The following is a 16,394-nucleotide window of genomic DNA, read 5'->3' as shown; positions in this document are numbered from 1 at the left end:
AAAGCTCACATGTCCTAATTAAGACCTACGTAACATAGTTTAAATGAAGTTTCTACGTGAAACGGTTGAAGCTGCATTAAGTGCGTTAGAAGAAGAATAATAATAACTAGAAAAGCATTTCCTGAAGGAAATACAGTGCATGAAAATGCAAAAATATGATGAGTTCATATGGTTAAATTATTTGCTTGGTAGATAAGGTTTACTATAGTTGGAATGACTGAACAGTTAAATAGGTTGATAATTGAAATGGTTAAATTATTTAGGCAGATAGTTGACGATAACTAACAGTTGGAATGGCTCCAATGTTTGCTAGTAGTTATGCTAACTATGTTAAAGATAATAATGTTAACCAAGTAACTATGCCAACTAGGATGCTAACAATGTTAAAATGTTAACTATGTTAACCATATGACTTAGCTAACCTAGCTAATCATTTTTATTAGTTATGATAACTATGCTAATTAACATGTTAACATGCTAACTATGTTAACCATGTGACTTAGCTAACTTCGCTAATCATTTTTAGCAGCAGTTTTGCAAAAAATGCTAACTAGCATGCTAACATGCTAACTATGCTAACCATGTGACTTAGCTAACTTAGCTAATCATTTTCAGCAGTTTTGCAAAAAATGCTAACTAGCATGCTAACATGTTAGCATGCTAACTATGCTAACCACGTGACTTAGCTAACTTAGCTAATCATTTTTAGCAGTTTTGCAAAAAATGCTAACTAGCATGCTAACATGCTAGCATGCTAACTATGCTAACCATGTGACTTAGCTAACTTAGCTAATCATTTTCAGCAGTTTTGCAAAAAATGCTAACTAGCATGCTAACATGCTAGCATGCTAACTATGCTAACCAAGTTACTTAGCTAACTTAGCTAATCATTTTCAGCAGTTTTGCAAAAAATGCTAACTAGCATGCTAACATGCTAGCATGCTAACTATGCTAACCATGTGACTTAGCTAACTTAGCTAATCGTTTTTAGCAGTTTTGCTAAAAATGCTAACTAGCATGCTAGCATGCTAACTATGCTAACCATGTGACTTAGCTAACTTAGCTAATCATTTTTAGCAGTTTTGCTAAAAATGCTAACTAGCATGCTAACATGCTAGCATGCTAACTATGCTAACCAAGTTACTTAGCTAACTAGCTACAGTGGGTAGGAGTCATAGTTGATGACAAGTAACAGTTACAATGGCTGAACAGTTAAAAAGTTCAGTAGTTTAAAGGGTTAAATTGTTGAACAGTGAAATATTATAGTGAGGACTTTTATTTTGAAACAGTTATTGGCAGAGGAAGCAGTTGAACAGGATGTGTAGTCTTAATAGGGCCAGTTTGTATGCTTAAAGCCTGAGAATGGCAGTTGGGCCAGCTGGCCTGGCCACCTGCCACAAGATTCTAATTGCGATGATGTCATAAAGGGCAATGTTAAGTCAATGGGGATTTTTTAAAAGTTAATAATTAATAGTTTAAAAAGTATAAAAGTTACAAAGTTGAAAAATACATAGCCCCTATGACACAAGTAAGACCTACGTAACAAAGTTTGAATGAAGTTTCTACGTTAAACGGTTGAAGCTGCATTAAACGCGTTAGAAGAAGAAGTATAATAAGAATAAAATGCCTAGGAAGAACAGTACAGTGCATTTTCATGCACTGTAACTAGAAAAGCATTTCCTGAAGGAAATACAGTGCATGAAAATGCAAAAAATATGATGTAAAATATCATACAGAGTAAAAACAAACTATATTGGTTGCTAGGTAGATGAGGTTTAATATAGTTGGAGTGACTGAACAGTTAAATAGGTGGATAGTTTATATGGTTAAATGATTTGCTTGGTAGATAAGGTTTAATATAGTTGGAATGATTGAACGGTTAAATAGGTGGATAATACTTAACTTAGTTAACTTAGCTAATGTTTTCATTTTTAGTAGTTATGCTAACTAGCACTATGTTAACCATGTGACTTAGCTAACCTAGCTAATCATTTTTAGCAGTTTTGCTAAAAATGCTAACTAGCATGCTAACATGCTAGCATGCTAACTATGTTAACCATGTGACTTAGCTAACTTAGCTAATCATTTTTAGCAGTTTTGCAAAAAATGCTAACTAGCATGCTAACATGTTAGCATGCTAACTATGCTAACCATGTGACTTAGCTAACTTAGCTAATCATTTTTAGCAGTTTTGTAAAAAATGCTAACTAGCATGCTAACATGTTAGCATGCTAACTATGTTAACCATGCTAACTAGCGACAGTGGGTAGGAGTCATAGTTGATGACAAGTAACAGTTACAATGGCTGAACAGTTAAAAAGTTCAGTAGTTTAAAGGGTTAAATTGTTTAACAGTGAAATATTGTAGTGAGGACTTTTATTTTGAAACAGTTTTTGGCAGAGGAAGCAGTTGAACAGGATGTGTAGTCTTAATAGGGCCAGTTTGTATGCTTAAAGCCTGAGACTGGCAGTTGATGCTGGTGGCCTGGCCACCTGGCCTAGGATTCTAATTGCTTAACGGCAGTCTTAATAGAGCCATATTTATTGTATGCTTAAAGCCTCAGACAGAGTATATAGTTTAAAAGTTAAATGTAGATAGTGTAATGGATGTTGATAGACAGAAAGTTGAATGGATGTTGATAGGCAGATTGTTTAATGGATGTTGATGGATAGTTTAATGGGTGGATGAGTGAATGGTTTGAAGAGGATGAATGGATAGAAAGTTGGATGAAATGTGTCTTATATCCTTGTAGAATGGAGAGACAAAGAGAGTTGGTCTAGTTCAGTAGAAAGCAGTTGATACAGGTGCAATCAGTTGAACTGATTCTTTGATGGGGCCTAGATGAGCAGCTGGAAGATGATACCAGGTGCAAATCAAGTTAATTAGTCCATTGTGATGTCATCAGCCCATGTTAAGTCTATGGGGAAATTTTGAGTAGTTTTTAATTAATAGTTTAAAAAGTATAAAAGTTACAAAGATGAAAAATACAAAGCCCACATGTCATAAGTAAGACCTACGCAACGCAGTTTGAATGAAGTTTCTACGTTAAACGGTTGAAGCTGCATTAACTGCGTTAGAAGAAGAAGAATAATAATAAGAAGAAGAAGAAGCCTAGGAAGAACAGTAGAGTGCATTTTCATGCACTCTAACTAGAAAAGCATTTCCTGAAGGAAATACAGTGCATGAAAATGCAAAAATAGCATGCTAATAATGTTAAAATGCTAACAATGTTAACCATGAGACTTAGCTTACCTAGCTAATCATTTTTAGTAGTTTTGCAAAAAATGCTAACTAGCATGCTAACATGCTAGCATGCTAACTATGCTAACTATGTGACTTAGCTAACTTAGCTAATCATTTTTAACAGTTTTGCAAAAAATGCTAACTAGCATGCTAACATGCTAGCATGTTAACTATGCTAACCATGTGACTTAGCTAACTTATCTAATCATTTTTAGCAGTTTTGCAAAACATGCTAACTAGCATGCTAACATGCTAACTATGCTAACCATGTGACTTAGCTTACTTAGCTAATCATTTTTAGCAGTTTTGTAAAAAATGCTAACTAGCATGCTAACATGCTAGCATGCTAACTATGCTAACCATGTGACTTAGCTAACTTAGCTAATCATTTTTAGCAATTTTGTAAAAAATGCTAACTAGCATGCTAACATGCTAGCATGCTAACATGCTAACTATGCTAACCATGCTAACTAGCTACAGTGGGTAGGAGTCATAGTTGATGACAAGTAACAGTTACAATGGCTGAACAGTTAAAAAGTTCAGTAGTTTAAAGGGTTAAATTGTTTAACAGTGAAATATTGTAGTGAGGACTTTTATTTTGAAACAGTTTTTGGCAGAGGAAGCAGTTGAACAGGATGTGTAGTCTTAATAGGGCCAGTTTGTATGCTTAAAGCCTGAGACTGGCAGTTGAAACAGGTGGCCCGAACACCTGCCATAGGATTCTAATTGCTTAACGGCCGTATTGTGATGTCATAATCATAATGTTAAGTCAATGGGGAAATTTTGATTAGTTTTTAATTAATAGTTTAAAAAGTATAAAAGTTACAAAGTTGAAAAATACAAAGCTCACATGTCCTAAGTAAGACCTACGTAACATAGTTTGAATGAAGTTTCTACGTTAAACGGTTGAAGCTGCATTAAGTGCGTTAGAAGAAGAATAATAATAACTAGAAAAGCATTTCCTGAAGGAAATACAGTGCATGAAAATGCAAAAAATATGATGTAAAATATCATACAGAGTAAAAACAAACTATATTGGTTGCTAGGTAGATGAGGTTTAATATAGTTGGAGTGACTGAACAGTTAAATAGGTGGATAGTTTATATGGTTAAATGATTTGCTTGGAAGATAAGGTTTAATAAAGTTGGAATGATTGAACGGTTAAATAGGTGGACAATACTTAACTTAGTTAACTTAGCTAATGCATTTTTAGTAGTTAGCAATGCTAACATGCTAACTATGTTAACCATGTGACTTAGCTAATCTAGCTAATCATTTTTAGCAGTTTTGCTAACTATGCTAACTAGCATGCTAACATGTTAGCATGCTAACTATGCTAGCATGCTAACTATGCTAACCATGTGACTTAGCTAACTTAGCTAATCATTTTTAGCAGTTTTGTAAAAAATGCTAACTAGCATGCTAACATGTTAGCATGCTAACTATGCTAACCATGTGACTTAGCTAACTTAGCTAATCATTTTTAGCAGTTTTGTAAAAAATGCTAACTAGCATGCTAACATGCTAGCATGCTAACTATGCTAACCATATGACTTAGCTAACTTAGCTAATCATTTTTAGCAGTTTTGTAAAAAATGCTAACTAGCATGCTAACATGTTAGCATGCTAACTATGCTAACCATGTGACTTAGCTAACTTAGCTAATCATTTTTAGCAGTTTTGTAAAAAATGCTAACTAGCATGCTAACATGTTAGCATGCTAACTATGCTAACCATGTGACTTAGCTAACTTAGCTAATCATTTTTAGCAGTTTTGTAAAAAATGCTAACTAGCATGCTAACATGCTAGCATGCTAACATGCTAGCATGCTAACTATGCTAACCATGCTAACTAGCTACAGTGGGTAGGAGTCATAGTTGATGACAAGTAACAGTTACAATGGCTGAACAGTTAAAAAGTTCAGTAGTTTAAAGGGTTAAATTGTTTAACAGTGAAATATTGTAGTGAGGACTTTTATTTTGAAACAGTTTTTGGCAGAGGAAGCAGTTGAACAGGATGTGTAGTCTTAATAGGGCCAGTTTGTATGCTTAAAGCCTGAGACTGGCAGTTGAAACAGGTGGCCCGAACACCTGCCATAGGATTCTAATTGCTTAACGGCCGTATTGTGATGTCATAATCATAATGTTAAGTCAATGGGGAAATTTTGATTAGTTTTTAATTAATAGTTTAAAAAGTATAAAAGTTACAAAGTTGAAAAATACAAAGCTCACATGTCCTAATTAAGACCTACGTAACATAGTTTGAATGAAGTTTCTACGTTAAACGGTTGAAGCTGCATTAAGTGCGTTAGAAGAAGAATAATAATAATAATAATAATAATAATAAAATGCCTTGGAATAACAGTACAGTGCATTTTCATGCACTGTAACTAGAAAAGCATTTCCTGAAGGAAATACAGTGCATGAAAATGCAAAAAATATGATGTAAAATATCATACAGAGTAAAAACAAACTATATTGGTTGCTAGGTAGATGAGGTTTAATATAGTTGGAGTGACTGAACAGTTAAATAGGTGGATAGTTTATATGGTTAAATGATTTGCTTGGTACATAAGGTTTAATATAGTTGGAATGATAGAACGGTTAAATAGGTGGATAATACTTAACTTAGTTAACTTAGCTAATGTTTTCATTTTTAGTAGTTATGCTAACTACTATGTTAACCATGTTACTTAGCTAACTTAGCTAATAATTTTTAGTAGTTTTGCTAAAAATGCTAACTAGCATGCTAACATGTTAGCATGCTAACTATGCTAACCATGTGACTTAGCTAACTTAGCTAATCATTTTTAATAGTTTTGCTAAAAATGCTAACTAGCATGCTAACTAGCATACTAACATGCTAGCATGCTAACTATGCTAACCATGTGACTTAGCTAACTTAGCTAATCATTTTTAGTAGTTTTGTAAAAAATGCTAACTAGCATGCTAACATGCTAGCATGCTAACTATGCTAACCATGTGACTTAGCTAACTTAGCTAATCATTTTTAGCAGTTTTATAAAAAATGCTAACTAGCATGCTAACATGTTAGCATGCTAACTATGCTAACCATGTGACTTAGCTAACCTAGCTAATCATTTTTAGCAATTTTGCAAAAAATGCTAACTAGCATGCTAACATGCTAGCATGCTAACTATGCTAACCATGTGACTTAGCTAACTTAGCTAATCATTTTTAGCAGTTTTGTAAAAAATGCTAACTAGCATGCTAACATGTTAGCATGCTAACATGCTAACTATGCTAACCATGCTAACTAGCTACAGTGGGTAGGAGTCATAGTTGATGACAAGTAACAGTTACAATGGCTGAACAGTTAAAAAGTTCAGTAGTTTAAAGGGTTATATTGTTTAACAGTGAAATATTGTAGTGAGGACTTTTATTTTGAAACAGTTTTTGGCAGAGGAAGCAGTTGAACAGGATGTGTAGTCTTAATAGGGCCAGTTTGTATGCTTAAAGCCTGAGACTGGCAGTTGAAACAGGTGGCCCGAACACCTGCCATAGGATTCTAATTGCTTAACGGCCGTATTGTGATGTCATAATCATAATGTTAAGTCAATGGGGAAATTTTGATTAGTTTTTAATTAATAGTTTAAAAAGTATAAAAGTTACAAAGTTGAAAAATACAAAGCTCACATGTCCTAATTAAGACCTACGTAACATAGTTTGAATGAAGTTTCTACGTTAAACGGTTGAAGCTGCATTAAGTGCGTTAGAAGAAGAATAATAACTAGAAAAGCATTTCCTGAAGGAAATACAGTGCATGAAAATGCAAAAAATATGATGTAAAATATCATACAGAGTAAAAACAAACTTTATTGGTTGCTAGGTAGATGAGGTTTAATATAGTTGGAATGATTGAACGGTTAAATAGGTGGACAATACTTAACTTAGTTAACTTAGCTAATGCATTTTTAGTAGTTAGCAATGCTAACATGCTAACTATGTTAACCATGTGACTTAGCTAATCTAGCTAATCATTTTTAGCAGTTTTGCTAACTATGCTAACTAGCATGCTAACATGTTAACATGCTAACTATGCTAACCATGTGACTTAGCTAACTTAGCTAATCATTTTTAGCAGTTTTGTAAAAAATGCTAACTAGCATGCTAACATGCTAGCATGCTAACTATGCTAACCATGTGACTTAGCTAACTTAGCTAATCATTTTTAGCAGTTTTGTAAAAAATGCTAACTAGCATGCTAACATGCTAGCATGCTAACTATGCTAACCATGTGACTTAGCTAACTTAGCTAATCATTTTTAGCAGTTTTGTAAAAAATGCTAACTAGCATGCTAACATGCTAGCATGCTAACTATGCTAACCATGTGACTTAGCTAACTTAGCTAATCATTTTTAGCAGTTTTGTAAAAAATGCTAACTAGCATGCTAACATGCTAGCATGCTAACTATGCTAACCATGTGACTTAGCTAACTTAGCTAATCATTTTTAGCAGTTTTGTAAAAAATGCTAACTAGCATGCTAACATGTTAGCATGCTAACATGTTAGCATGCTAACTATGTTAACCATGCTAACTAGCTACAGTGGGTAGGAGTCATAGTTGATGACAAGTAACAGTTACAATGGCTGAACAGTTAAAAAGTTCAGTAGTTTAAAGGGTTAAATTGTTTAACAGTGAAATATTGTAGTGAGGACTTTTATTTTGAAACGGTTTTTGGCAGAGGAAGCAGTTGGACAGGATGTGTAGTCTTAATAGGGCCAGTTTGTATGCTTAAAGCCTGAGACTGGCAGTTGATGCAGCTGGCCCGAACACCTGCCATAGGATTCTAATTGCTTAACGGCGGTATTGTGATGTCATAATCATAATGTTAAGTCTATAGGGAAATTTTGAGTAGTTTTTAATTAATAGCTTAAAAAGTATAAAAGTTACAAAGCTGAAAAATACATAGCACCCATGTCCTAAGTAAGACCTACGCAACGCAGTTTGAATGAACTTTCTACGTTAAACGGTTGAAGCTGCATTAAATGCGTTAGAAGAAGAAGAAGAAGAAGCAGAAGAAGAAGAAAAAGCCTTGGAAGAACAGTGCAGTGCATTTTCATGCACTGTAATAAATCGGATAACAATAGAGTGCATTTTCATGCACTCTAATAAATCGGATAACAATAGAGTGCATTTTCATGCACTCTAATAACAATAATTCGGATAACAGTAGAGTGCATTTTCATGCACTCTAATAATATTAATATTAAGAATAATTCGGATAACAGTAGAGTGCATTTTCATGCACTCTAATAAGAAGAATTCGGATAACAGTAGAGTGCATTTTCATGCACTCTAATAAATCGGATAACAGTAGACAGTAGAGTGCATTTTCATGCACTCTAATAAAATGCATGTAATAAAGTAAACATATCTGATTAGATTTTGAAAAGATTAAGGAATGAGTAATGAGTAAATGAGTAAAACATAAAAAATGGAATCCTTCCCACTGTACAGTAACAGTTGTCAGGGTTGTGTGCTGCTGTACCTTTCCTCTCCAGAATGCTGTTCCTATACTGCACATACTCCTTCCCCCACTTAATTCTCCGGTAGAAGTAGGATTGTTTCATTTCAAAATGACCTGGTGTATTCTCACGATTTAGCTTTGACAGGACACTCTGTGGTTTTATGGCAATGTATCTCCGGTTCTTCAGATCCAGAGACATCCAGTCCTCTCCATCATAACCATAGTGCATAAATCCATCTGTAGCTCCACTCTCATCATCCCACTGATAGCCGTACATTTTCTGGAAAGTGTGCACACCTTAGGATGGGATAGCAGGGAGATTTTTTAGAACAATCAGAATGACACATCTGGTTAATTAATCCAAATCTCATCCACAAGCTTTATAACCACCATCAGCTTGTATCTGCTTCCATGTGTGTATGACCTGCATGCATGTGTATGCAATCTTAATGTAGGAGTCACAAAACCGATGAGTCACAAAAATGCTTCAGTCTCTCTGTGGTGCATCTTTCATCATTGAGGATTTGTAATACATTACAGGTACTACTACTGCACAACTATTTCAGTGCATGTCATTATTTTTAGAATTTCTCATAATCGCATTAGTGTGTGTAGGTTAACAAGTGATTTGGGGAAGCAATGTTTTGTTCAGGGCATTACAGGGGTTGATGTATTTTACAGACTACAAACCAAGTGACATAGGGCCCCATCTTGGCGATCTGAAACCTCTGGTCAGAGACGAAAAGTTGAAAGACATAAGGTGTGTCCAGTCCACATTCGCTAATTTAATGGCATGGTGTTGTGATTAGAGTTTAGATTATCTGCCCGAGCCCGCGGGCCGGGTCGGGCCGATATTTCCAGCCACTATCCTCGGGCCGGGTCCTTGATCAGGCATTTAAAAAAAAAAAATCATTAGCCTACTTGGGTGGGGAGCTAAAGTTATGCCATAGTCAGAAATATTAGATATTTAACAAGTGTGCCTAGTAGGCCTAATTAACAAGTGTGTACACAGTTATACAAGTTAGGCTCAGAGTTACAAAATGTCATTTGTAATGTCATCTGCGCAACACGTGTCATGCGCAGCTTCTCCACTCGCACGCATCACACTGGGCCTGCTGTGCTGTATTGTGTAGCTTAACAATAATGCAACAATATGATACCTGCCAAAATTATCTTGATACTAATGCTAAAAGGATTGTAGTAATGGGAGAAAACCAAAACATCAGCAAAAGTACAGGAATGACCAACATGGAACTTAACATTTTAAAAAATTGCCTATGTCAATGTAAGACTGTTCAGAGATAATGATATTAATAATGCCATGATTATATGTTGATACCATTGAAAGAGAAGGATCAATTCTGGCGTTGTTGATCTGAATGTTTGGCATTGTTGATCTGATTTATTTTTACAGCTTGTATGTTACAGTAAAGTTAACGTTACCAGTGTGCGGTATTTGCATATAAAGGTGTTTGCCACATTGCTAAAGACAAATTAAATACCCTAGTTATCATTTACCTTGTTAAAATCGGACAGTGATTTTTTTCATGGCTCTCACCAACTCCTACATGCGATGCGATCAAGCATTAGCGATAAAAATCAGTTTAATTAGACTATAGGGGATCAATTCTGGCGTTGTTGATCTGAATGTTTGGCATTGTTGATCTGATTTATTTTTACAGCTTGTATGTTACAGTAAAGTTAACGTTACCAGTGTGCGGTATTTGCATATAAAGGTGTTTGCCACATTGCTAAAGACAAATTAAATACCCTAGTTATCATTTACCTTGTTAAAATCGGACAGTGATTTTTTTCATGGCTCTCACCAACTCCTACATGCGATGCGATCAAGCATTAGCGATAAAAATCAGTTTAATTAGACTATAGGCTACTTTTCAATTGGAATACCCTGACAGTAGGCCTACGTGACGTGAAGTTGGTGTGCTGTGGTATGCAGCACGATGCAACGCATCGTTTAGAGCAGACCTTTTGTTGGATGCCCCGTTTCTATTTATATTTCTGTCACTTGCGTTACTCTGCTATTTTAATTGAGTAATAAGAGGCATATAACGGAATCAATGTGGACAGAGGGCATTCAATGTTCCACAACAGTCGGATGCAGTTAGGATTCTCTCTATGAAAGCGATGGTTCGGAGTAATTTCACCCTAGGGTCCTTTGCACCATGACCCCGAGCCAAACACCCTCCCAGAACCTGTTTTCCCTTGGTCGAACCCTGGTCGAGTAGTGCTGTCAGAAACTAATGACTTTCTGCAGGCGCTTTTGGAAGTATCTCGTAAATTACCCCTCTAATAATTCACTGAATGGTACGAAACAGTAGTATAAACAGTAACAGTAGTATAACTATGTTCTTTACTCATAAAACGAGGCATTGGAAAGTTTGTAAGTACACCAGGAGTTTATTTAAATAACACTTGCCTGATGGCTTCTACTCTGCTGCTATTTACCGCTGCATCGACGTTACTTCTGTGATTTGGGAAAAGCCCGTAAAAGTCCTGGAAGGAAGCGACTACTTCATAGCCTGGCCTTGCCTTCCCACGTACTTCCGCTCGATGTTCATCTCCCTCCACGACTCCGTCTGGGATTCCGGCCATTGGCCTTGCTCGCAACGTGGAATTCGACTCCGAGCCAATCAGTGAGCAGGAGGCGGGAGTTGTGAGAGACGACTTTGAGATTCTGCGCTGTGTTTGAATTGTAGTCCTCGAGGAGTTGGCAATGGCATAAGTTAATGAAGCAATTCAGTCCGTGCTGGCTACGCTTCCAAATATTCAGGAATTGAAGTCCGAACAAAAGGAGTGTTTAACACATTTTATTTCGGGCAAAGATGTCGTGGCCCTACTCCCTACGGGATTTGGGAAACGTTTGATTTGTATCGCGCAGTAGCCTCGATATTAAATTACAGCATGTGCGGCAGACCCGGTATGAACAAAGCGGCGTGTTTTCAATGATCACATCTAGCTTTGACAATGGTGATGATATTGTAGCGCCGAGGCTATTTGCCCCCGTGTTGGGCTTTCCCCTGTGTTCCCCTGTGTCTTCTGTTTTCCCGGTGTGTGTGTGTGTGTGTGTGTGTGTGTGCGTGTGCGAGTGTTTGTGTCTCCCTCTCCCTCCTGTGTCATAGAATGTGTCAATGAGTTCTGATGTGTTTTGATTGGGGGGAGGTGTCCGGGAGGGAATATTTAGGGGTTCAGATAGGTTAGCGATTGATAAGGGGAGGGAATAGAATAGGGGGTTCTAAGACGTCTAGTAAGTTTAGTCAGAGTAGAATTGGATTACTTGCGAGTGAGTTGTGTTGCGTTGCGTTGTGTTGTTGGCCGATGAGTGTGAATGACAAGTGATTGAGACCATGATTTATCAGCGATCAGTTTGTTGTTTTGTAGTGGACACCTCCTGTTGCCCGTGCACTAGCCTGTACATCTATAGGAAATAAACTACCGGAGTTTTGGAACGATATATCAGCTTCTCCGTCTCCTAACTTCTAATCGGCGTTACAATACAGTATGTTATCTTCAACCTTACTGTTGAATAGTAATCTGCTATTTGCTATTCTTCCACTAACTCTTACATTTGTATCGCAAAGCTGGCATCGGTCATTTACATCCATCTTGTTCGCTCTGGTGGGGAATGGTTGTTGTAGGCTACAGCGCACGCAATTGAGCGTTGTAGTGTAGCTTACTTCACGATGGAGCTGGCGCATAACATACGTCACGGCCAAACGTTAGCGATTGAGTGAAATTAGATCCAATCGTTTCAAACTTCTACAGAGTCCACGCATCCAGCTTGCAAACGTTCTTCAATAGCCGAGATCCCAGACCCTTGTAGAAGCGAAGCGTACCAAAGGGAATAGCAAATGGCCAGTCTAATTACAAAATTATCAAAGTTATATCCAGTTTTTAATATTTTTTTCTGAAGTGTTTACAACTTAGTGTTAAAGGAACCATATGTAAGATTGTGGCCTAAACTGGTACTGCAATCACTTTCAAAATACTGAAGAGCGGTGTATCCCCATCCCCTCCCCCCTGACTCGAGGTTGCCAACCCTGATGGCGAAACACTACTGACTTTGTGATTAGGAGATAGGTGGAGGGTGGCGCATCAGGCCAAAACACAACATGACATGACAAAACACAACATCAACAACAGTTGAGGGCTGCAACTTCACTTTTTAAATGACAATATCCTGGCTGGACTACTGTTGTCAGTGATATAAGTATTTGAAATTAACATGATTTCTTAATGTCTAGTGACATATCAGGGCCATTTTATGATTAATTGATATATTTTTCTTACATACGGTTCCTTTAACTAATAATTGTTGCAAACTGGTACTACGAACAAAATATTAGTGCATTCCTGGATCTACATCCTTATGCATGCTTCCTGCCAGGACTTTTACGGGCTGAATCACGGAAGTAACGTCGACGCAGCGGTTAACAACTAAAGCAGACATCCTTAGGACGTAAGGCTATTCAATTTGCATCATTGGCTGCAGATAGTTTCGATTGAAGATGCACTCTTAAAAAGGTAATAGCAGCCTCCTCACATTCCTTCTCATTTTGGATTTAAAACACACAACAGGGCATTACATTAGACTAGGCCTATTATTTAAATGGACATTTAAAACGCTTTTCCTTACGTTTTCCATCTCGTGAACTCCACTAGTAGCCTTAAGGCGCATTATCGTTCATCTTTCAGCTATTTTGCAAAAGCCTCTTGTTCTGACATTTATTCATTTCATATTCTTACAACATAAACACAACACCAATAACTAGGCTACAATATAACGACTTCAGTTATTTGCTGTTTACATCGGAATTGTTCACAGTGTTATGGATCCATTTGTCTGCAACACAACATCTATCTTCAGAAATATAGGAGCAGCTTAGGCTACTATATGCTATATATAGTTAACATGGTCGAGAACTCTTGAAATTTGGCACACACGTCAGGTGTCACGCAACGCAGTTAGGTACAAGAGCTTGACCCCGGGCGTGGCCCAGGGACTCGCTAGCGCCCCCTTAGGTGACTGATCCCGTGGTTGGCAAAAATTTTGAGGTGGTTAACATAATCGAAAAGTCTTGAAATTTGGCACACACATCAGGTGTCACACAAAGCAGCTAGGTAAAAAAGCTTGGCCCCGGGTATGGCCCAGAAACTCGCTAGCGCCCCCTTAGATGACTGATCCCGTGGTGGGCATATACTTTCAGCTACACACACCAAATTTGGTAGGTGTCTGTATCTCCCCAAGATGAACGACTTTCGTATGTACAATGAATTGCCCAACAGGAAGTGAGGTATTTGGGATTTTGTGCAGACTAATATGTGATGAAATATGTGATGAATCATGATGCCAAAAGAGGTGCTTCCCATGAGTGAAAACGCATGAAATTTGGCACACACATCAAGTGATATAGTGAATAGACAGGGATAAAAGCTTGGCACCGGGCGCTGCCCAGGAACTCCATAGCGCCCCCTTATGTCACTGTGACTTGTGGTTGGCATATAGTTTTAGATACACACGCCAAATTTGGTGGGTGTATGTAACTCCCAAAAACAAACAACTTTTGTATTAACATGCCATTAGCCACGCCCACAGGAAGTGAGGTAATTGAGATTTTGTGCGTTGTGGACATGATCAATTTTAACGTACTCCTCCTAGACGGTTGATCCGATTCATGTCAAAGTTGGTATACATGACGCCGAGATGTTCCTGATTATAAATTGTGAAGCTTTTTTTGGATATGTTGTAATTTGACGAAATGGCGAAATTATTAATTTTAATACCCTTCCACATAAACAATAAATGTGTCATAATTCACCATGCATGGCTTGAAATGTTTTAAATTTCACAGGTCATTGAAGACCATGTTAATAAATAATATTCACATGCCAATAATGCATGTTTGGCATAGCGCCACCAACTGGCAACAGAAAGAATGACGATTATACTGATGTCATTTAACATACTGCTCCTAGACGGTTTGTCAGATTCATGTGAAATTTGCCGAACATTATGCCAAGATGTTGCTGATATTAAATTGTGAAGGAATTTTTGATATGGTGAAATATTATGGTCACAGTGCATTGAAAGAATGGTCTGAAACTTCTCAGGTTAATAGATATTATGATTATGATGATATCCAGACACCCAATGGGCCTGCCTGGCATAGCGCCACCACCTGGCCAAGCAGGAAATGTGCCAGAAATGGACAATGCCTTAAGTGATTGATCTGAAACTTTATAAAATATTGGATATCATTATTGTGATGATATTCACACATATAATTCACATGCCTAGCATAGCGCCACCATCTGGCCAAACAGGAAATATGCCAGAAATGCTCTATGCTTTGAATGAATGGTCTGAAACTTCTCAGGTTAATAGATATTATAATTATGATGATATCCAGAGACCCTATAGGCCTGCCTGGCATTTCGTGTCGCTGGCCCTTGTCGTTTTCGCGGTATTCCCGTTTTTCTGCGTTTTTTGGGCCCATTGAAATGAATGGCGGAATGCTGGGGCTTTATGACATCACAGCACCTCATTACTTGCACCTGGTAGAGCTCTGCTGCTAGAGTTGATTACTTGCACCTGGCAGAGTTCTAAGCCATCTGGCAATGTCTAATGGGCTGGGCTGGGCTGTCTGTGTATATGAAGGTGTGTGCATGTAACTTTTGACCAGTATGTCCGATTTTCATGAATGAGGTACCGTTGGAATCCTTGAATGAAGCCCAGTTCAATGCCTTGCCAGCACTAAGTGTAAAGGTAATGTAAAAAAAGATGAGACAGCGCGAAGCGCTGTCTCATCTTTTTTTTAAAGCCAAACCATGTTGATACAGGTCATTAAAAATATATATATATTTTTTCCAAATCCATTCAGCCCAGTTCAATGCCTTGCCAGCACTAAGTGTAAAGGTCATGTAAAAAAAGATGAGACAGCGCTTTTTTTAAAGCCAAACCATGTTCATATAGGTCATTAAAAAAATAAATAAATAAAGTATTTCACCAATCCATTCAGCCCAGTCCTATGCCCAGCTAGCTCCATTCGAACTTAGTCATGTGTACAGTTGTATAGATTATTACATTGAGAAACACACTTTCATACAGATATCATGCACATCCATGCATCATTATTATTCAAGTTACCCATCGTTGCCCAGCAAGAAGTCCACAATCAATTCAATTGTCTTGCCACGATCTGTGGAGCTTACAGACAACGTTATATTACTATTGGTTCTGTATGCTGTTTAAAGCCGACCTAACACTGAGTCCCTTCTAGGGTGCTGTGCTGTGATTCGACGGCTCGTCACCTGACCCACCAAACAACAACTCTCTGGGATGTGGCGTAAATATCGCGTAAAAACCTTGTTGCCGGAACAACAGGGAAGAGGCAACAGGATAGCAGCACGAAAGATACACTGGATACACACGGAATTTTGATGGACGTCCTTATCATTCTATGGTCTAACTTATAAACGTGTCGGGTCAACGTCAACGATATGTAAGTTAGGCTAACGTAAACGTTAGCTATTTGCTGTTGTCATATGCTTTACGTGATGGCCATTCATCACACTGAATCAGAATTACCTTAGCTCTCAGTAAGTTACAGTTTATTATAGTCATGTGATTTACATAAAG

The 16,394-nt window shown here is 37.4% G+C and overlaps 1 protein-coding gene across 1 annotated transcript in view; it reads right to left on the bottom strand.

The window, feature by feature from the left end:
* LOC143128184 (patr class I histocompatibility antigen, A-5 alpha chain-like) overlaps positions 1-16,394 on the bottom strand; it is an 83,041-nt gene that overhangs the window by 19,616 nt on the left and 47,031 nt on the right. The window contains exon 3 of the mRNA XM_076289835.1: positions 8,759-9,034. Within this exon, the coding sequence (XP_076145950.1) occupies positions 8,759-9,034 (276 nt within the window). The remainder of the gene's footprint in view (positions 1-8,758; positions 9,035-16,394) is intronic.

This window comes from Alosa pseudoharengus, unplaced genomic scaffold, assembly GCF_046254945.1.
Source record: "Alosa pseudoharengus isolate Yale_2024_CS ecotype anadromous, Long Island Sound unplaced genomic scaffold, YU_APseudo_1.1 YU_APseudo_1.1_scf_1, whole genome shotgun sequence".
Taxonomy (NCBI): Eukaryota; Metazoa; Chordata; class Actinopteri; order Clupeiformes; family Clupeidae; genus Alosa; species Alosa pseudoharengus.
Note: the sequence above shows the minus strand (reverse complement) of the source record. Positions and strands in the feature narration are given on the sequence as shown.